General features: G+C 39.7%; 1 protein-coding gene and 1 pseudogene across 7 annotated transcripts in view; one reads left to right on the forward strand and one right to left on the reverse strand.

Annotated features, from left to right (window-relative positions):
* Rngtt (RNA guanylyltransferase and 5'-phosphatase) overlaps window positions 1-21,505 on the forward strand; it is a 206,270-nt gene that overhangs the window by 105,226 nt on the left and 79,539 nt on the right. Inside the window, exon 14 of one of the 7 annotated variants that reach the window (XM_039109826.2) lies at window positions 3,655-3,740. The exons of the other annotated variants lie outside the window; for them this stretch is intronic. Coding sequence (XP_038965754.1) covers window positions 3,655-3,700 — 46 coding nt within the window. The 3' untranslated portion in view covers window positions 3,701-3,740. The remainder of the gene's footprint in view (window positions 1-3,654; window positions 3,741-21,505) is intronic. 7 annotated transcript variants of the gene reach the window in all.
* Window positions 16,187-16,646, reverse strand: LOC134486923 (large ribosomal subunit protein eL31-like; annotated as a pseudogene).

The following is a 21,505-nucleotide window of genomic DNA, read 5'->3' on the forward strand; positions in this document are numbered from 1 at the left end:
GGGTTGGGTCCTGGCATGGGGCAGCGTTTTTGTGGTGTTAGATTGCAGCATTCTAAGGCTGGAAGTTTGAGATCCTGGGCTCAAGGAAAGTTCTTAATGTAAACTAGCTGCCTTTGTCTCTATGAGTGGGTTTTCATCTATAAACCCCAGCACTAGAGAGGTAGAGGCAGGAGGATGAGAAGTTAAAGGCCAGCCTGCACTATGTGAGTCTATAAGAGGCATTCTAGCCCAAGAAACAACTCCAACATTACTTTTATTAGGAAATAGTTTATTATACTGGCTGGTAAGATGAATGCTCAAAAGCTAGAACTTTAAACTGATTGGCACAGATTGAGAAAGAGCAATCAGAAAGACATGGTCCGTTTCCATGTCCAAAATGATGGGTTAGTATGAGGGTGGTGGGCATTACTGACCAGCTAGCTTATAAACACACTGATATTGACCAGTCCATGTGGCTGTTTCCTGTATTTCCTTTCTATTAGCCCCTTAAGTCCTCCCTCTTCCCCCTACCGTAAGACCCAGTGAAAAATAACAAAACAACCAAAAAATTAACCCCCTCAGATATTTGATTCTGGGCTTTAGTCTGGAAGTATGAGAGTCATAACAAGCCAGAAACATTACTTTTTCCTATCTATGCAAACCTAACACTTCTGTGACTGTGTTGCACTATACTTAACTCAGGTTGTCAGCACTTAGTTCCATAGTTTCAAGTAGCAAACCAGTTGAAAACCCTCAAACAGTTTCCCCAGTTTGCTGTCATAGCTTCAGAAAACAATGTGGTAAAGTATAGTTTATTTATAATCCACGGGGTTTTTTTTCCTCCTAAGCACCAAGACTAACCTTTTGGGATGATATAGGTTCTTTGAAAGGTGGCAGAATCTCTCCTAGCTCCTGGTAAACTAGGTTGCCAGAGGATTGTAATTGCCAAAGCCCCCACGTCAGTGACTTACAAGTTTGTTGTCTCACATCCAGTGAGAGTCAGAAAACATAGACACGAAGTGAGTGTAGATTTATTGAAGAAAAGTGAGAAAAACTCTTGAGTAGAAAGGGTTGTCGTAAGGAAGGGAATACTGTGCTGTCTGTCTTGCCTAATGGCATCTTATAAATCTTAGGATGGGGGTATGGAGGGACTAGGGTAATCTTGATTGATTGGTTACTCTCTGAGTGTATTGTGGGCCTGGCCAATATGGCTCACCATACCTTTGCATGGTGGCAAGTTGCTTGGTTAATCAAGAGAGTTGTCTTGTACATGCTTTGGTCACCTTTGCCTGTTACCTCCATGAACTCTCTTTACTCTTTCTGTAGTGGTTAAATCATTGCCTTTCTTGATTTCAGACTGTGTCTAGCTTAAAATTTACCATGACCCGTGGTCCTTACTGCCTATGCAGAGCTAGCTCCTGCTGCAGCAGGAAACATTCTGTAATTTAAAGTGTGTTTGTAAAATGTGGGTGATTTTATTTAACTTGATATATAGCCTCTCTTATTTCATTTAAGCCATGTTAAATGTGTATGTGTAGGCACATGCATTTCCGTGTATGTGCCCGATGCCAGAAGTGTTGGATTCCTTGGAGCTGGAGTTACAGGCAGTTGTGAAACATCTTTGTGCTAGGAACCAGATTCAGATCCTCTGTAAGAACAGCAACTGCTGTACTACAACTACTACTGTGCTATCTCTGTGTCATTTTATACATTTTTAAATATGTGTGAATGTAAGTGTACATGTGACGCAGTTCCTATGTGACAGTCAGAAGACAAACTGTGGCACTGGTTCTCTCCTTCAACCTTTGTGTGGGACCTAGAGTTCCTAGAGATGGAACCTGGGTATCACACTTGGCATGGTGCTTTTCGTGTGCTGAACTACCTCCTTGGCTCAGCCTCTTGTCTTTTTTAAAATTTTTTTTTTCTTTTTTCTTTTTTTCGGAGCTGGGGACCAAACCCAACCAAGGCCTTGCGCTTGCTAGGCAAGCGCTCTACCACTGAGCCAAATCCCCAACCCTTTTTTTAAATTTTTAATTACATTTAGTTATTTATTCACATGTATGTGAGGGCTCACAGGCACTGCATGGTCTGTATGTGAGGGCTCACACGCACTGCATGGTCTGTATGTGAGGGCCCACATGCACTGCATGGTCTGTATGTGAGGGCTCACAGGCACTGCATGGTCTGTATGTGAGGGCTCACATGCACTGCATGGTCTGTATGTGGGTACCAGCGTTTGAACTCAGACCATCCGACTTAGCATCTTTCCCTGCTGAGTCATCATGCTGGCCTGTCTCGCCTTTTAACAAGATAATTTAAGTTCTGCTCAGAATTAGTGTGCTAAACTATGTTGCTTTATTACTTCTACCCTTGTTTTTTATTATTTTCCTTGTATAACCTGACCCTTAAAAAGTATCTGATCACATAGGAGTTAGTTGCATTTTCATCCATATTTTCTTGGAACTTAGGTGAACTTTGTATTAGTATCTTCCCCTTTCCTGTACTCATAAGTAGATGCATATCTTTATTATTTGAAAGTAAGACATTCTTTCCCTGCTGCTTGCTCACTCTTGTATGTTATGCCTAGAGCTCTCTCTAAGACGTTGCTTCTCCTACTCTTGAAGGAATCCTTCATGAGCTTTTATTTGTACTACCATTTTACTGTACATTTTGTTAAAATATTTACTCCAACCTTGTCCTCAAACAGTCTCTGTAAGTGTAACTAAATTTTAGTGTATGTGCTGACTTGAATGACAGTGTCTCTTCCATAGGTCCTTATATTTGGATGCTTGGTCCCTAGATGGTAGGAGTGTTTGGGAAAGAGAGTTAGACGTGGCCTTTTTGTAGGAAGTGTGCTCCTCTCTGCAGGCTTGGAGGTTTCAGAAGACTCATGCCATTCCTATTGTGTTCTCTCTGTCTTATGGTTGTGCTCAAGATGAGAGCTTTCTCTCGGCTTTGCTTCAGCAGCATGCCTGCTGCCACCATGCTCCCCACTATTATATTTATGAACTCTAGTCCTTTGGAACTGTGAACCCCCAATTGAAATTTTCTCTTTTAAGTTTTGTTAAAAAACTTAGTGAGTCACGGTGTCTCATTACAGCAATAGAAAGTAAGACAGTGTAGCTACAGCTTTACCTCTAAGTAATAAGAAATAGTTTATTCTGGAACCCAATATGGTATCATGGTCCAGGAACACAGATTGTTGTCCCAAATGCGATATTTTGGGGTCGTAACAGTTATAAAGTTTTTATAGTGCCATAAGTCAACACACTTTTCAAATATGTTGGTGGATATATTACAGCAAAATGGAGAAACTTGCTGTAGGCCTCAGACGGTATCTGATGGCATTCTTAGCGTTTGGGGTGGTTCCCCCAAAAGACATATAAAATAATTACTAGAAGCTAACACACTGAGATGTGCAGTAAATTGCTATTTAAAAGTCTAAGAATCAAGTAGTTTGGCTCTTAATATGACATTCTACAATATTCTAGCTCTATTCACTGAAGTTCTTACTTAGCTTTGAACTCCTCTCCCACCCCCTTGGAACTTTAGTTCACAGTTACTTTGTTTCAGCTTATGTAGTAGGTTTTCTCTTAAAATTTTAAAAAGTTGGTTCTTATTAATTTAAATAACAGTGTGATGGACACTATGCTTTGTTTATTTTTAAATTTATAGGTGTGGGTATGTTTGCTTGCTTGCTTGTCTGCTTGTGCAAGCCTGAAGAAGCCAGGACATCAGATCCTTTGGAATGGGAGCTACAGGTAGTTTTGGATTACTTGGTAGAGGTCCTATGGACAGAGTCACAGGTCCAGAATTCTGCTGCTAAACTATCAGACCCTGGTCTAACCTCCCCTCCCTACCTTGTTTGAGACAAGGTCTAAATATGTAGCCCTAGCTGGCCTAGACCAGGCTGACCTTGAACTCTCAGAGATCTGCTTGCTTTTGCTTTTGCTTTTAGAGTTCTGGGATTAAAGGCATGTGCTACCATGCCCAGAGTTTACTTTAATTATTCTTTTGAGCTTTTCTTTTAAAGCCATACATGCATTTAATTAAAAAATCTTAGTATGCATTAATCTTGCTATAGATAGCTTAATATACATAAATAAATTATCTTAGTTGACATAAATCTTACTATACATTAGGTTACCATTTTCCAAATTAAATCAAAGAGCATTTGTATGCTCTAAGATGGACTGCTTACTAATATTGCCTTCATTTTTCTTTTTTTTTTCTTTTTTTTTCCTTTTTTTTTATTTTTTTTTTTATCTTGCTCAGGATGATTTTTATTTTCTGGTTCCATCCATTTGCCTGAAAATTACATGATGTCATTTTTTTTTTATTAACTTGAGTATTTCTTATATACATTTCGAGTGTTATTCCCTTTCCCGGTATCCGGGCAAACATCCCCCTCCCCCCTCCCCTTCCTTATGGGTGTTCCCCTCCCAACCCTCCCCCCATTGCCGCCCTCCCCCCACCAGTCTAGTTCACTGGGGGTTCAGTCTTAGCAGGACCCAGGGCTTCCCCTTCCACTGGTGCTCTTACTAGGATATGCATTGCTACCTATGAGGTCAGAGTCCAGGGTCAGTCCATGTATAGTCTTTGGGTAGGAGCTTAGTCCCTGGAAGCTCTGGTTGCTTGGCATTGTTGTACATATGGGGTCTCGAGCCCCTTCAAGCTCTTCCAGTTCTTTCTCTGATTCCTTCAACGGGGGTCCTATTCTCAGTTCAGTGGTTTGCTGCTGGCATTCGCCTCTGTATTTGCTGTATTCTGGCTGTGTCTCTCAAGAGCGATCTACATCCGGCTCCTGTCGGTCTGCACTTCTTTGCTTCATCCATCTTGTCTAATTGGGTGGCTGTATGTGTATGGGCCACATGTGGGGCAGGCTCTGAATGGGTGTTCCTTCAGTCTCTGTTTTAATCTTTGCCTCTCTCTTCCCTGCCAAGGGTATTCTTGTTCCCCTTTTAAAGAAGGAGTGAAGCATTCACATTTTGATCATCCGTCTTGAGTTTCATTTGTTCTAGGCATCTAGGGTAATTCAAGCATTTGGGCTAATAGCCACTTATCAGTGAGTGCATACCATGTATGTCTTTCTGTGATTGGGTTAGCTCACTCAGGATGATGTTTTCCAGTTCCAACCATTTGCCTACGAATTTCATAAACTCGTTGTTTTTGATAGCTGAGTAATATTCCATTGTGTAGATGTACCACATTTTCTGTATCCATTCCTCTGTTGAAGGGCATCTGGGTTCTTTCCAGCTTCTGGCTATTATAAATAAGGCTGCAATGAACATAGTGGAGCACGTGTCTTTGTTATATGTTGGGGCATCTTTTGGGTATATGCCCAAGAGAGGTATAGCTGGATCCTCAGGCAGTTCAATGTCCAATTTTCTGAGGATTCTCCAGACTGATTTCCAGAATGGTTGTACCAGTTTGCAATCCCACCAACAATGGAGGAGTGTTCCTCTTCCTCCACATCCTCGCCAGCATCTGTTGTCCCCTGAGTTTTTGATCTTAGCCATTCTCACTGGTGTGAGGTGAAATCTCAGGGTTGTTTTGATTTGCATTTCCCTTATGACTAAAGATGTTGAACATTTCTTTAGGTGTTTCTCAGCCATTCGGCATTCCTCAGCTGTGAATTCTTTGTTTAGCTCTGAACCCCATTTTTTAATAGGGTTATTTGTTTCCCTGTGGTCTAACTTCTTGAGTTCTTTGTATATTTTGGATATAAGGCCTCTATCTGTTGTAGGATTGGTTAAGATCTTTTCCCAATCTGTTGGTTGCCGTTTTGTCCTAACCACAGTGTCCTTTGCCTTACAGAAGCTTTGCAGTTTTATGAGATCCCATTTGTCGATTCTTGATCTTAGAGCGTAAGCCATTGGTGTTTTGTTTAGGAAATTTTTTCCAGTGCCCATGTGTTCCAGATGCTTCCCTAGTTTTTCTTCTATTAGTTTGAGTGTGTCTGGTTTGATGTGGAGGTCCTTGATCCACTTGGACTTAAGCTTTGTACAGGGTGATAAGCATGGATCGAGCTGCATTCTTCTACATGTTGCCCTCCAGTTGAACCAGCACCATTTGCTGAAAGTGCTATCATTTTTCCATTGGATGGTTTTGGCTCCTTTGTCAAAAATCAAGTGACCATAGGTGTGTGGGTTCATTTCTGGGTCTTCAATTCTATTCCATTGGTCTATCTGTCTGTCTCTGTACCAATACCATGCAGTTTTTATCACTATTGCTCTGTAATACTGCTTGAGTTCAGGGATAGTGATTCCCCCTGAAGTCCTTTTGTTGTTGAGGATAGCTTTAGCTATCCTGGGTTTTTTGTTATTCCAGATGAATTTGCAAATTGTTCTGTCTAACTCTTTGAAGAATTGGATTGGTATTTTGATGGGGATTGCATTGAATCTGTAGATTGCTTTTGGTAAAATGGCCATTTTTATTTAAAATCCAGATTTATTTGTTCTTTGGAATAGTTATAAATTGTTACTCTGCATTGCCGACAATCTTTTCCTGCAAGGTTATTGTATCTTTCACGGAATTCTTTACATTTCTTTGTGTGCATGTTTGTGTGTAGGTCATGTGTGCATTTGTGGAGCTAACAGGACAGTCTGGGGTGTTTCTTCTGCAGGCGCCTTCTCTCTCTTGTTTAAGACAGGTCTTTCATTGACCTGGAGCTTAACCAAGTGGACCTGGCTATCTGGCTCGCAGGCTTTACCTTCTTCTTGCCTTCGTCAGGATTACAAGCATTAGTCAGCGCACCTGGCTGTTTGCATGGATTCTGGAGGTTTGAATTTAGGTCCTCATAGTGTAAAATCAGCGCTTTACTGACTGTTACTGGCCATTATTCTTGCCCTTTGATTGGTACTGCAGTTTAGTTGTGGGCTCGTCTACACTACAAGGATGTAGTGAGGACAGCAGGTTAGCGTCCTGACTGACTGTGTCCGTCTGATCTTTAGCCAGCAGATTGTGCTGTTTCAAAGCTTAGTTTTACTCCTTTGGTGAAGTGGTCAGTCTTTGAGTTTTATGGTGATATTTTTTTTCCTTTTCTCGCTCTCTCTATGGTAGAGAGGCTCACAAATATCAAAGTCACTGTGTCTTGGACTTCTCCTGTGGACCACCTAGGTCAAAGGTAGGTTAAAGTAAATCCTTTGTGTATGTGTAGATTTCTTCCTTTTTTATAACACAGAATCTAAATCAGAAAGATAAGCTTTTTCCCCTGACTTAATTGTTAAGCGAAGGCGCCTGTCAATTACCCAAACGAGGAAACTTCTCAACAAAAGTTCTAACTTCAAGAGTCACGCTGATATACTTGAAGAGGTGTTACAATGATAAGAGAAGTAACCCTCCCTACTCATAATGAGGTCCGCACAGTAGCCCCTTCCCAATGCTGTTGGGTACAGATCCTCATAGCAAGCCTTACCTTTCCCTTCCCTTATTGACACAGAGGCCCAAATACTACGCCTGCCTGCCCTGACCTTGCCCACTCTCACTCTCTACAGACTTGAAGACTCCCATTGCTGAATCTCCCTCGGTTCCCCAGTTCTACCTCAGAAAGCAAACCTGTGTCTCCTTCTTCCTCCTCTTCCCAGCAGCTGCTAAGATTTACAGTGTGCTGGCCCTGTTGTTTGACTCTCAAGTTTTCTTAAAATTGTTCTCAAGTTTCCTTATGAGTCCATTTCAAAATTATTCTAAGAACCAAGAATGATAACTAACAAAATTTAATTCATACTAAAGTATAATGATCTTAGTATTTCAAGGAAATAAAAGAGTATCTTATATCTTATATCTTTTGATAAAAATCTGAATGTTACTAGGGAATTTAGGGTTCCCTTTCCTGGGTACTTAGTCTCATTAACATAATTTAAAAACAGGGGCACCGAGCTGGCTCAATGTATAAAGGTGTTTGCCGAGTATATTTGAACCTGAGTTCTGTCTTTGGTACCCTAACCCCACTCCAGTTGGTGGAAGGAAATAACTGATTCCTAAAACTTGCCCTTGCTCTTTAGGAAGCTTGAGGACCAATTTCTAAATTTTGATAGAAATAGAAAAAGATAGAAACAGAAAATAGAATAGAAATAGAAAAAAAATAGAATAGATCAGGCAGGCTGGAAGGTGGGAGAAGAGGAGGTGTCTCTCTTCTACTGGAGCCTTTTCAGTTAAGGTTAGTGACAGCTGCTGTGCCCTCCACACAGCTGCTAGGTGGACGAGAGCCCCAAGCTGGAGAGAGCTGAGTGATATGGAGCCAGCGAAGGCACTCCCAAGAGCGGGAGCAGGCGAGTGAGCTGAAGAAAGACGCAGAGAGCCCGCGGGTCCAGGAGGTGCTGAACTGTTAGAACAGTTTTACACGTTACCCTGCTGTTCTGACAAGAAACCCAGGGGAGGAAAGGTTCTTAGTTACTCTGTGCAAATGATTTCTAGATTTGTTAGTCTCAGTGCCGCTTTCATTCAGACTTTTTACTTTCTTACCTCCCTTTAAGTTAACTTTAAATTCCATTCTGTCCCTAGTCTTTCAGTCTAGAGTCCAGATGATCTCTTTTGGAACATCAGAAATCTATAGATTATTCAAGCCAAGATATTTTGTATATTGGTCCTCAGGGTACAGAGCTCCTGTTACTTCCTAAGATGTATTTCTCTAATTTTTGGTATAGACATTTTTAAAGGGGTAAAATATTTTTATGGCATTACAATAGCTTACTGCAAAGCGAAACCACGTTATAATTCAGTGGTTTATGTTTTATACAATTGAATATGGAATTTAAAAATTAAAAGTTTGGTTTGGTTTATTATTAAAATGTGGCCCAATGTATTATTTAGTTACTATATACCCTAAAATTCAAATTCTTGTTTCTATCTTAAGGATAAAAGGAGATTTGAGCTTTTTAGCCAGTGTGCATTCCTAACAAAAATCATGACTAGATTAAGCAGCTTTAATTATTAAAATAGTTTCAAAATAATTAATGATATAATTATATTCCTTTAACTTTCAATGTCTGTTGAATCAAGTAATTTATTTTGGCTTTAAGAGTTAATTATAATGAGAGGATATTTAATATCCTCTAGCATATGACAGCTTCAAAATATAAATATGGAAATTTATTATAAAAAGGGCACATCATTGTTAGTGCAGGCCTTTTATCTCTGGGAAATGGAACTCATATCAAGCTCTGAGTCTCACGGGAGAGTATTTGGGGGAGGGAGTAGCTGGGTTTGCTTCATTCTTTGTGTACATCAGAAAACTATCTTAGAAAGCTAGATTGCTAGGTCTACAAAAACGAGGTAGTAGAGACACTTAGGACTCACAAATGTTGCAAAACTATGTACAGTGGTGGAACTAGTAGTTTCCAGTACTTTAATTTTTATTATATTGCTCTCTACTGTTTATGACTTTTGTTTAAAAACTATGCTTTCTCATAAGGAATGTGTTTCACCTCAGTAGCAACTTTGGTTACTAGGCACCTCTTTATCACAACAGCGTTGTCTGTTAAGAACCAGACAGGCTTAACCATTGTGTTTTATAAAATTGGCACCTGTGTTCTTTTAATTAGAAACCTCTGTTTGTAATTTCTAGAAACTTGAGGGGGAGATTATCTGTATTTATTATTGAAAGATACTTTATACTCATACTGATAAATAGAATCTGTTTCACTCATCAAAAGAAATCTAGACAAGACCTTTTTAAATGTTAGTTTGCTTGAAAAAATGAGTTGTATAAACATTAGATATATTTTTACTTATATAATGCTGCAAAGTTACATAAATTTCTCGAACATAAAATTTCTCTCTTTTCACTAGTATCCTCATTTTTATGTGTGTGTATATATATATGTGTCCATGCACATATATATATAAGTTGCATGGACATTTAAGCATGCATTCATTATAGGAAGTATAGGGCATGCTAATGCTCTCAAGGGAATTTAGAATAAATTAACTGTAAATTACATGAATTCATTACCAAGGAACAAAGACCCTTTTATCTTTTTCAGGCTATAATTTATGAATAAGGAAAAATTACTATTCCTACTTGTCTTTCAGACTTCAAGTATAAGTAGAACTGCTAGTTCCAGCTGATTTGTCACTATTCATTATGTACTCACTGAGAGCCATCAATGTATTGTTATGTACAGAAAATAAAAAGATACCTGACCGAAGGAATGCGTGGGCTGACTGAGACATCCATACAGTGACTGATGGCATGGGAAAATGTTTCACTGCTGCTGTGAATATACTGCCACAGATGCCTAGTCACTTCTGTGTTTTAGAGTGTATAAAAATGAAGTAGGAAAATGGCTTAGTTGCTAGAAACAGCACATAGTAAAGTTGGTTTGGTTGAGGAACTTTATAAGTATGTTTGGAACCCCAGAAGAAAATGTAGTGGGTAAGAGGGCACAAACTTTGCAGTGGGTGTGGAGTTTATTGGGCTGAAGATGCGAACTATGTATACCAGGACTAGATGGCGAAAGACCAGAAAGCAGACAACTTGAGACTGTCTTTGTAGAGTAAACAGTTAATACATCCATAGGAGCAAAAGAGGTGAAGGAGGGGAAAGAAATTGTCAAGGAGCGTGACAAAAGAAACTGCTCAGGATCTTGTTATAGCAGGGCTGACGGGGAAGTGGGGGAATTGTGTCATTTGGTGTTAATGACGGAGTACTTCCTTGCTGAATTATTTGATAATGGAATGATTTGAACCTGTCACCACAAACTGTGTTCAACTTCTAGTTAGCATTCTATCTTAACAAAGACAGAACCAAGCTGCCATGGGAGACCATGTCTGTTTACTGCTGCCTCTGGTATAACACTGTTGATAAGAGAAGTGAGTCTCCCTCAATTCACAGACTTTTGTTTTCCTACACACACAGCTTGGTGGATGGCTTCTATAGTCTCATCTGACTCATTTTTCCCTTTAAATTTTTAGAGCTTTTAATAATATACCCCTAACCTCTGTGTGTGTGTGTGTGTGTGTGTGTGTGTGTGTGTGTGTATAGCTGAGTAGATTAGAGGTCAGTTTTTGTATCTTATTTCCTTCTACTTTGAGTCCTTGGGATAGAACTAGGGTTATCATATTCATGGTAAAGCCCTTTTACCTGCTGAACCATCTCCCTGGTCTTTCCTTCTGACATTCTTTTCTTTTCTATGCCTTTCTCATTTCTTGAATATGTAGGCTGCCTATATAATTGCCAATTTTTTCAAAAAATCTAATGCTGGCTTCAAGAAATTCTGGTTGGGAGTGTTAGAGAAGAGCCTGGCTGATGTGGGGAAGGAGCCAACTAAAAATTACTACTTAACAAAATCAGACTTGTTAAGGGGAGATAGAACTGTTTTCTTGGGCAGAGGAGTTACTTCATTTTATAAAGTGCTAGCATGTAAGCATGGGGATGGGAATACCATTCCTGGAACCTAGGAAACCAATGTAATGCTGTGGGCTTATACTCTAGGACTGAAACCAACAGGTCCACATAGTTTACTAGCCAGCCAATGGCAGCAACATAGCTCATTGAAACTACAGAGGTGGGCTGACCAACCCAGGCCCAGGAGGCCAAGGTTGCTATGGTGCCTCCCTGTAGAATGCATCCCATAGTTTTCATTCCAGTCTCCTCTGTCAACTACACTGCTCATGTGTCTACTGTTGTAATTCCACAGTCTCTCTTATCAAGCAAATGACCAAGCGATCTGGAGTGTTCTGTTAACACTTCTAGGTTTTACGTTTGTATAGAATGAAAGATTCCCAGATCTGTAAGTTGTGATGCCATTTGCTTAACAGTTCTTTCTCTGTCCGTGTCTCTTGCCGGCTCACATTGTGTGTGTTTTGTTTTAGAGAGTAAGGTACCCTGGAGCTGCTCAGGGTCTTTTCACCTGAAGATCAGTTGCACCGACTGCATGTTCAGCCTTCAGCCACAGTCTGTCTCGTTAGTTACCCATTTCTCCTCATGTGACTTGCATCAGCCTGTATATTTATTTGGATACTTTTTTAAATATATATTGAATTTTGTTTTTATAAAAGAACTTGCAATTAGCATAATGCATTGAAATTGAGCAAACCATATCATCATCAATTTTAGGGTTGTTGATGATAACCATTCTAATAGGTAAAATAATTCCTAATTGTTAGTTTGAGTTGTACTTCCTTTATAGTATTATTTTTAATTGATTTTTAAAAATTTTTTGTGTGTATGCATGTGCATGCCTGTCTGTCTGTCTGTCCGTCCGTCCGTCTAAGATCAGGGGCCAACTTTGTGGAGTCATTTTTCTCCTTTCATCTTTATATGGATTCTGGGGATAAAATCAAGGTAGCCTGGCTTGTAGGGCAAGCATCTATTGACCTAGCCATGTTTTGGGCCCAATAATACTCATTTATTATCTTTTTGTCACTAGGATCAGTAGTGATGACTTTTATTTCTTATAGTAGACTTGTTTCTCTGATACTTTCCATTATATTTTCTGTTGAAATTGTTATTTCTTCTGATTAGTTAAAGACATTTTCTCTTTCTGTAGAATGTTCTAAGATGGAAACTTACTAATTTTAGTTATTTTCAAAAAATTATTTCAGTGCTATGAATTTTCCTCTGCTCACTGTGTGCTGGCTAGTTTTTATGTTGACTCATCAAGAGCTAAGGTTATGAGGAAAAGGAAACTTAATAGAGAGAGTCCATAGTCCTGGTCTGTGAGCAAGTCTATAGGACATCTTAATGATTGACGTGGAGTTCATTGTGGGTGGTACCACCTTCAGCTGCTGGTCCTGGGTCCTGTAAGAAAGCAGGCTGAGCAAGCCAGGAAGCAGCACACCTCTGGACGATACATTAGCTACTCCTTTTGGGCTCTTGTCTTGACTTCTTTGAATGAGGGACTACAATCTGTAACTTAAAATGAACACTTATTCCCCTCTCCAAATTATCTTGGTCATTGTGTTTTATCATAGCAATAGAAACTCTATGACAATTCTACCTTTATGATATCTCATAAATTTTGATAAATCATGCCTTTTAATTTTAATCTAAAATATTTTTATTTTTTCTTTAGTCTTTTATGTCTATATTAGTTTGAATAATGTTTAGAATCCAGATACTTGAGGATTTCCTAGCATATTTCAGTTATTGATTTCTGCTTGGATTTCATTAAAGTCTGAAAACATAAATCACCTTCAATAAAATGTTACTATGCTTTTGTGACTCAGAATATATTTTCTCTGGAAAATGTTCCGTATGAATTTGAAAACAACAGCAGCAAACAGTTATCACCTCTTTGGTTGCTGAGTGGACGCCCCATGTTAGTGGAGTCAGTTGACTCACGTTGTATTTAGTTATGCTGTGTCCTTGTTTTTCTTTCTTTAGGTCTGTGAATCACACGAAGAACACTGCTGAGTGGCAGCTCTGGATGTTGAGACATCTGTCAGAGTTATAGTAGAATTGGTGTTTTTTCTTAGTTTCATTAATTCTTTGTTCAATGTATAATGCTCTGGTTTTATCTTAATTTCAGGCACATGTATTTTGGTTATTGTTTTGTTTCTATTTTTAAAATCAGTAATTTTTGAGACAGACTCTTAGGTGTCCCAGGCTGTTCTTGAACTCCTAGTCCTCCTGCTTCTGCTTCCTGAGTGCTAGGGTTACAGGCATGCGTCAGCACATCGCCCAAGGACGCGTGCTAAGGATGTTATGTCTTCCTGGAGAGTTGAGCACTTTGTCATTATGTAATGCCTTCCTCTTTCTCTGGCAGTGTCCTGCTCTGATATCTACCTCATTTGAAGTTAGTGTAGGCATTACCATGCTCTTTAAATCAGTGTTCTCTGGTTTTAGTTCTATATACTTATTTATATTTTTAAAACATATTTGGAGTGTGTATGTGTGTCTGCCCGTCTGTCTGTACATGGGCACATGCATGTCCCATGTGTAATTTAGAGGATAATTTTTATGAAGTGTGTTTTCCCCTTGTACCAGTTCTAGGGATTGACCATAATTTGCCAAACTTGTACCACCCATGCTTTCTTTTTTTTTTTTTTTGAGACAGGGCTTTCTTCTGTAACCTTGGCTATTGTGGGACGCTCTGTGTGGATTAGGATAGATAGACTCACAGAGATCCACCTGCCTCTCTCTGTGCATGAGTACTGATCCTAAAGGCAAGGATCATTATGCCTGGCCTTACAACACATGCTTTACCCTCTAAGTCCTCCTGTGGCCCTATCCTTCCATTTTGAATTTATTTGCATCTTATATTTAAAGTGCTTCCTTTCTTCTGCCCCCTTTCTTGGTTTGTTTGGTTTGTGTTTGGTTTTTTGAGGCAGAGTTTCTCTGTAACCCTGGCTATTTTCAATGTTCTCTTCCATGAGACATCTTGGCAGTTCAGTACCTTTTTTATAATTAAAAAAAAAAAAAAAAACTTTCTCTTTTTCTGATGTCTGTACTTGAAATCTGTATTTTATATTATTCCATTTCTCTTCAATGTCAGTATATTAATAATACCCTTTACAGTTCCTAAGTGTATACCAGCATTTGTCGAACATTTGTCACTAATGTATGTCTGTCTTAAATAACAGTACATTGTTTCATGAGCATTATAGAAGCTTTCTGACAGTATCGTCAGTTCCTCTCAGTCCCTTTGTAATGTTTTCACTCACTCCACCTATCCATGTGCTGTATGTTGCCACTGTTACTCTTGTGAATACTTATACATCAGGTTATGAATAGGAAGATTTTGTGCTATACTCATTTGAATCCTTGTCTTACGTTTTCTTAATGTTCAGTTTCTGACCAGTATCATTTTTCTCTCTGAAGCACTTTTTAATACTTGTAAATGATTTAAAGCACACTTTTTTAAAAGGAAGGATGAAAGGACAGAAAGAAAAAATAATGTTTGGTCTTGAGTATGAGAAAATTTGGGATAACTCTTAATTAATTCCCTTGTAGAGGCTGAGATTACCAATAAAGAAATGATACACAGTATAAGAAAAAAGTTAATTCAACAGGACAAGAGGGATGCATTTGGTTTTACATAGGTTAAGTATGTTTAATCTCCTTTCAGATAAATGCTTATAAATTAAGATTTCATCTTTCTTTTCTTTCCTTTGTTTTCCTCTTTTTTGTGGTGTAGGGGCTCAAACCCAAGGTTTTATGTATGCTAGGGAAGCACTTACAACCGAGATATGTCCCAACCTCGTCCTTCTTTCTCTAGAAGTTACAGTAAGTTGGCATTTACTAACTCAATAAGAATCATGCAGTCCTGTAGGTTTTAAATAAGTGATCTGTGGCCCAGCCACCTTTCACATCAGTCTCTTTTTACAGGAGGTCTTGTTCCGGCTTCATTCCATTGCTGTTGTAGTGCGTTGCCCTGTGCTGTGATTATACATTTATTACCAAAACGACCTGGAAAGAAAAGGGTTTATTTCATCTTAGCTCTGTAGAGTGTCCGTGCTTAAAGGCAACAGGTTAGGAGCTTGAGGCAGAGACTTGCTGGCTTGGTTCCAGGTTCTACCTTCAACTACTTTTCTTATATATCCTAGGGCTGTCACTTTGGGATAATACCACCCACACCAGACTGCCCACTCTCACATTAAGTAGACGTCATGAAGATACCCCATAGACAATACTCATAGATCATCTGACGGAGGCTGTTTTTCCATGGTGGCTCCTTATTTCTGTGTGTATCAGGTTAACAATAAAGATTAGCATTCATTTACTAAAGTCTACGTTTACAGTACGATAAAAACACCATTTATTCCTAGAAAGTATATATAGCAAGGACAATTCTGTCCTTTAGAAAAGAATCTTGAAACTCTGAAGTATTGCCTCAAAGGCTGAAATCTGCCTCATAACACCATGCATGCAGGAACTGCCTAGCAGCAGCCAAAGGGCCAGAGTGGTTTCAGATCTCAAGAGATTACCAGCATTTGTGGGCCATGGAAAGCACAGCACACCGACATTCTAAACAGCCGAATCTGTGTGGGATCATGGCCACAGGTGATACGAGGCACTAAGCAGTAATTCCCAAGGCCTGGAATGGAGCCAGAGAGAGGAAAGGGCTGAAAAAAGTAGCTGGAGGGCAGACTTTAGCACATAAAGAAGACATTTTGTGCAGTTTATGGGTCACCTGAAGGAAGCAGCCTGTTGCTCTTGGGACATAGTGGTCAGTGAGCAACTATGGCCAGCTAAGCTTTCTCCAGAAGCCCTCCTGGACCCAGTGACCCTCAAGAAGGAATTAATATGACAAGAACACTCGAGGTCATGGATTACACAATGTGAGAGGATACTTTCTCTTTGGGCGGGGGTGGGCAGGCAGTTCTGCAACTTTATTTGACATCCAGCGGGTTAGCTCTCATCCACACTGACCGTCTGTAGATACTTGAATGTGTAACAGGCACGTAGGTTACCAGTGTGTAGAGCTTGTTTGGTGAATCCTCATCCTTGTTACGCTTTCTAGACAAACGTACTCGGATGCTGTACGGAGCATCCCTTATTCCCTTGGCCCAGACGGCTTTATTGAGCCTGGTATCAGTGCGTACATCTGGGGTTCCCGTTGCCTTCATGGCAAATTTCCGAATTTCTTTGAGTGTCCGAGGAGCACGCTTCTTGAAGCCACTCCATGGATGCGCTTGTGAATGTTGATGGTGTATTCTCGGGTCACCACCTCCTTGATGTCAGACCGGCCCTTCTTCTCCCCACCCTTCTTTGCAGGAGCCATTGTGCTAGGCCCAAGTTGGAAAAGTGAATACATTCTAGTTCAAGCCTCCTGCCTGCTCTAATCTCTGCAGAAGGCAATGATATAGTGTTAATTTATTAGTGTACTTTTGAGACAAAAGGCAAGGTGTGGACAAATGCTAGAGCATTTGTGTAGCCTGTGCAAAGCCCTGGGTTTACTCTCTAACCCAACAACAAAAACAAACCATAAAAAGCCATACAGATTGGCTACACCATAATGCACTAGCCCCTCGGCATTGAATTGTGTGTCTGGATTTTCTGATGTCTTATAGTAAGGCACGATATTGCAAGAGCAAAGTATTGTAGCAAAAGCCACCAAGCCTTGTTGACAGGGCCCTTTTGTACTTTGGAGATGTTGATTACATGATCTTCACTGGGAAAGGACTACCAATACGCTCTGAATTAGGGAAAGTGCCATCAGCTGCCGTCTGAGCTAGTTGTAGGGCCACACTTCAGAGAACTCGTGTTTTCTAAGAAACAATTTTTAACAAAAAAGTCTTTCCCAAGAAACAAACACCAAAAATGAAGACCTCTTGCTACTTTTACCATGTCTTTGTCAAGCCATAAGAAAAACACTTAACAAACCAAATATGTGGTTTTTTGGTAGGTGATTTCTTTCTTTTTGCAGTGTCAGCAGCACCTCCGAGAAGTACAGATAGTGGCCGTAAGACGGATTGGTCATAACTGTCTGGCATATGCCAAATAGAATGTCTGAGGTTCTCCACACTTTATGATTACTTGATACTTTATAGTGTCTTTTGGCTATAGTGATTGATTGGCAAGGTTTTTAAAAAATACAATTCAGACTTTTGAGATAGAAGAATCAAGTCTAGGACTTCTCCTTACCTTACTTGGATCTCTACCCAGTGACCCTTTGGGGGAATAACAGATAGTATCTGTACTATTTGTTAAGAGTGTCTCTTTCCGTGTTGATTATGATTGTGTTAGTGTGAGGTCAGCATATGTGACGCAGATGCTTGATGTTGCCTGCCCTGCCTGGAGCGGAAGAAGACTGTTTGGAAAGACTCTTTACCAGATTCCAGATAATACTCAACATTTCTTCTAGGGAGCGGGAAAGGATGTTTGATTTTTGAGACAGGGTCTTTCTATGTAGCCCTAGCAGTCCTGGAATTTGCTCTGAAGACCAGAATGGTATCAAACACATAGAGACCATTGTGCTTCTGTCTCCCAAGTGTTAGGATTAAAGGCAAGCACCATCATGCCCAGCTATGGTCACATTTTTAATGTTAGGAGTTAGGAAACCTTTATAGGTTTAATCTTGTCCTGGCATCTTGCTGGAGTCTAGTATGCTACTAAGACATTTTCCATCTCAGTTTTCACGACCATAGTGTCATTGTTGCTTTGAGACATTTTGACTGGAGTTTATTTTTATGGAATAATGGTTGCTGAAGAATTGAAATCTTATCCGTATTCTTCAAATGCAGTTGTAACTGGGAAAATGAATACAACTAGTAGTTTTGGAAGAGAGGAGATTTGTCTCTGGGGTTCCAAATCTTACAGTGTCTGAGTGGCAGATGCTTTATTATAGGGTTACATGTTTTCATTATTTACTTTTGTCTGTGTAAGTGATATGTGGGAGTGTGGACATGTGTGGAGGTCAGAGGGCCGCTTTGGAGCATTGGTGTCTCTTTCTTCCACAGTGCGCCCCAGAGGTGAAGAACAAGTCATCAGGCTTTGAGCCAAGTTCCTGTTTAATTTTATTTTAAGCTACTTTGTTGTTTGCTCATATTTTTGCCCTGGAAAGTAATTGAAAACATTGTGCTTACTCTTTCCAGGTATTGTGATAAAATTATAATTAAAAATAGTTTAATGTGGTTTTAGATTTCAGATTGCTGCTTGGAGCTGTTAATATAATCATAATCACAATAACGTGTACCTGATGAATCCATTCGTGCTATTCTCAATAGGAGTGACTTATCTATCTCTAGATTACATGTAATGGATAGATATATTACTTTTTTGGGGGGGGTTCTTTTTTTTCAGACCTGGGGACTGAACCCAGGGCCTTGCGCTTCCTAGGCAAGCGCTCTACCACTGAGCTAAATCCCCAACCCCTATTACTGTCTTTTTATTTATTAGCCACTGTTCATAGCTTGTGGTAAAGGTTATACTTTCTACAACAAAATACGAAGATACCTTGACTTTTTTTTTTATATTATACATACACTTTTTATTTTTCAAGTCTGAGTATGAACACACAGTTAGTAGCCATAGCAGTTCATAACATTATAGCTGAAATTCTTCACAATCTGTCTCTATGTTCCTATTTGCATAAATTTTTATGATGTGATTATAATTACTCAGCTATCTAACATATTAACACTTTAAAAAACACATGAGGATTGGGGGTTGAACAAATATCACATCAGAACTAAACACATGACCTCCTGAGTGGGAGCATGTAGGGAAATGGGACTTACAATTCTATATTTTCAAGAATTATACCACATAGAAAAGGAAATGAACCTTAAAGAACCATTTTAAAAATACCAAAGAAACCAAGGATCGCACTAAACAGATCCAACTCCCAACTTTGAAATTCCTTCCATTGGTTTAAAGACTCTTTGCTCTTTGCTGGATGCTTGAAACTATAAGGGAAGAAAAGCATTTCTTCTGTTCGAAAAATGAGAATATTTGTTCTCATGTTCAGATTTGGAATTATAAAGGTTTTTCGATAGCCCACTTTAACATAAATTCATCTTTTTATTGGATATTTTTATTTACATTTCTTATCTTTTTTTTAATCTTTATTAACTTGAGTATTTCGTATTTACATTTCAATTATTATTCCCCTTCCCGGTTTCCGGACAAACATCCCCCTAACCCCTCCCCCTCTCCTTCTATATGGGCTTCCCCTCCCCATCCTTCCCCCATTACCACCCTCCCCCCAACAATCACTTTCACTGGGGGTTCAGTCTTGGCAGGACCAAGGGCTTCCCCTTCTACTGGTACTCTTACTAGGCTATTCATTGCTACCTATGAGGTCAGAGTCCAGGGTCAGTCCATGTATAGTCTTTGGGTAGTGGCTTAGTCCCTGGAAGCTCTGGTTGCTTGGCATTGTTGTTCATATGAGGTCTCGAGCCCCTTCAAGCTCTTCCAGACCTTTCTCTGATTCCTTCGATCTCAGTTCAGTGGATTGCTGCTGGCATTCGCCTCTGTATTTGCTGTATTCTGGCTGTGTCTCTCAGGAGAGATCTATATCCGGTTCCTGTTAGCCTGCACTTCTTTGCTTCATCCATCTTATCTAATTGGGTGACTGTATATGTATGGGCCACATGTGGGACAGGCTCTGAATGGGTGTTCCTTCTGCTCTGTTCTAAACTTTGCCTCCCTATTCCCTGCCAAGGGTTTTCTTGTTCCCCTTTTAAAGAAGGAGTGAAGCATTCACATTTTGGTCAGCCTTCTTGAGTTTCCTGTGTTCTGTGCATCTTGGGTAATTTGAACATTTGGGCTAATATCCACTTATCAATGAGTGCATAGCATGTGTGTTTTCTCTGATTGGGTTACCTCACTCAGGATGATATTTTCCAGTTCCATCCATTTGCCTATGAATTTCATAAAGTCATTGTTTTTGATAGCTGAGTAATATTCCATTGTGTAGATGTACCACATTTTCTGTATCCATTCCTCTGTTGAAGGGCATCTGGGTTCTTTCCAGTTTCTGGCTATTATAAATAAGGCTGCTATGAACATAGTGGAGCACGTGTCTTTTTTATATGTTGGGGCATCTTTTGGGTATATGACCAAGAGAGGTATAGCTGGATCCTCAGGTAGTTCAATGTCCAATTTTCTGAGGAACCTCCAGACTCATTTCCAGAATGGTTGTACCAGTTTGCAGTCCCACCAGCAATGGAGGAGTGTTCCTCTTTCTCCACATCCTCTCCAGCATTTGCTGTCACCTGAGTTTTTGATCTTAGCCATTCTCACTGGTGTGAGGTGAAATCTCAGGGTTGTTTTGATTTGCATTTCCCTTATGACTAAAGATGTTGAACATTTCTTTAGGTGTTTCTCAGTCATACGGCATTCCTCAGCTGTGAATTCTTTGTTTAGCTCTGAACTCCATTTTTTAATTTTTTTTTTTCCGGGGCTGGGGACCGAACCCAGGACCTTGCGCTTCCTAGGTAAGCGCTCTACCACTGAGCCAAATCCCCAACCCCGAACTCCATTTTTTAATAGGGTTATTTGTCTCCCTGCGGTCTAACTTCTTGAGTTCTTTGTATATTTTGGATGTAAGGCCTCTATCTGTTGTAGGATTGGTAAAGATCTTTTCCCAATCTGTTGGTTGCCGTTTTGTCCTAACCACAGTGTCCTTTGCCTTACAGAAGCTTTGCAGTTTTATGAGATCCCATTTGTCGATTCTTGATCTTAGAGCATAGGCCATTGGTGTTTTGTCCAGGAAATTTTCTCCAGTGCCCATGTGTTCCAGATGCTTCCTCACCTTTTCTTCTATTAGTTTGAGTGTATCTGGTTTGATGTGGAGGTCCTTGATCCACTTGGACTTAAGCTTTGTACAGGGTGATAAGCATGGATTGATCTGCATTCTTCTACATGTTGACCTCCAGTTGAACCAGCACCATTTGCTGAAAATGCTATCTTTTTTCCATTGAATGGTTTTGGCTCCTTTGTCAAAAATCAAGTGACCATAGGTGTGTGGGTTCATTTCTGGGTCTTCAATTCTATTCCATTGGTCTATCTGTCTGTCTCTGTACCAATACCATGCAGTTTTTATCACTATTGCTCTGTAATACTGTTTGAGTTCAGGGATAGTGATTCCCCGAGAAGTCCTTTTATTGTTGAGGATAGTTTTAGCTATCCTGGGTT

The sequence above is a fragment of the Rattus norvegicus genome, chromosome 5 (genome assembly GCF_036323735.1).
Source record: "Rattus norvegicus strain BN/NHsdMcwi chromosome 5, GRCr8, whole genome shotgun sequence".
Lineage (NCBI taxonomy): Eukaryota > Metazoa > Chordata > Mammalia > Rodentia > Muridae > Rattus > Rattus norvegicus.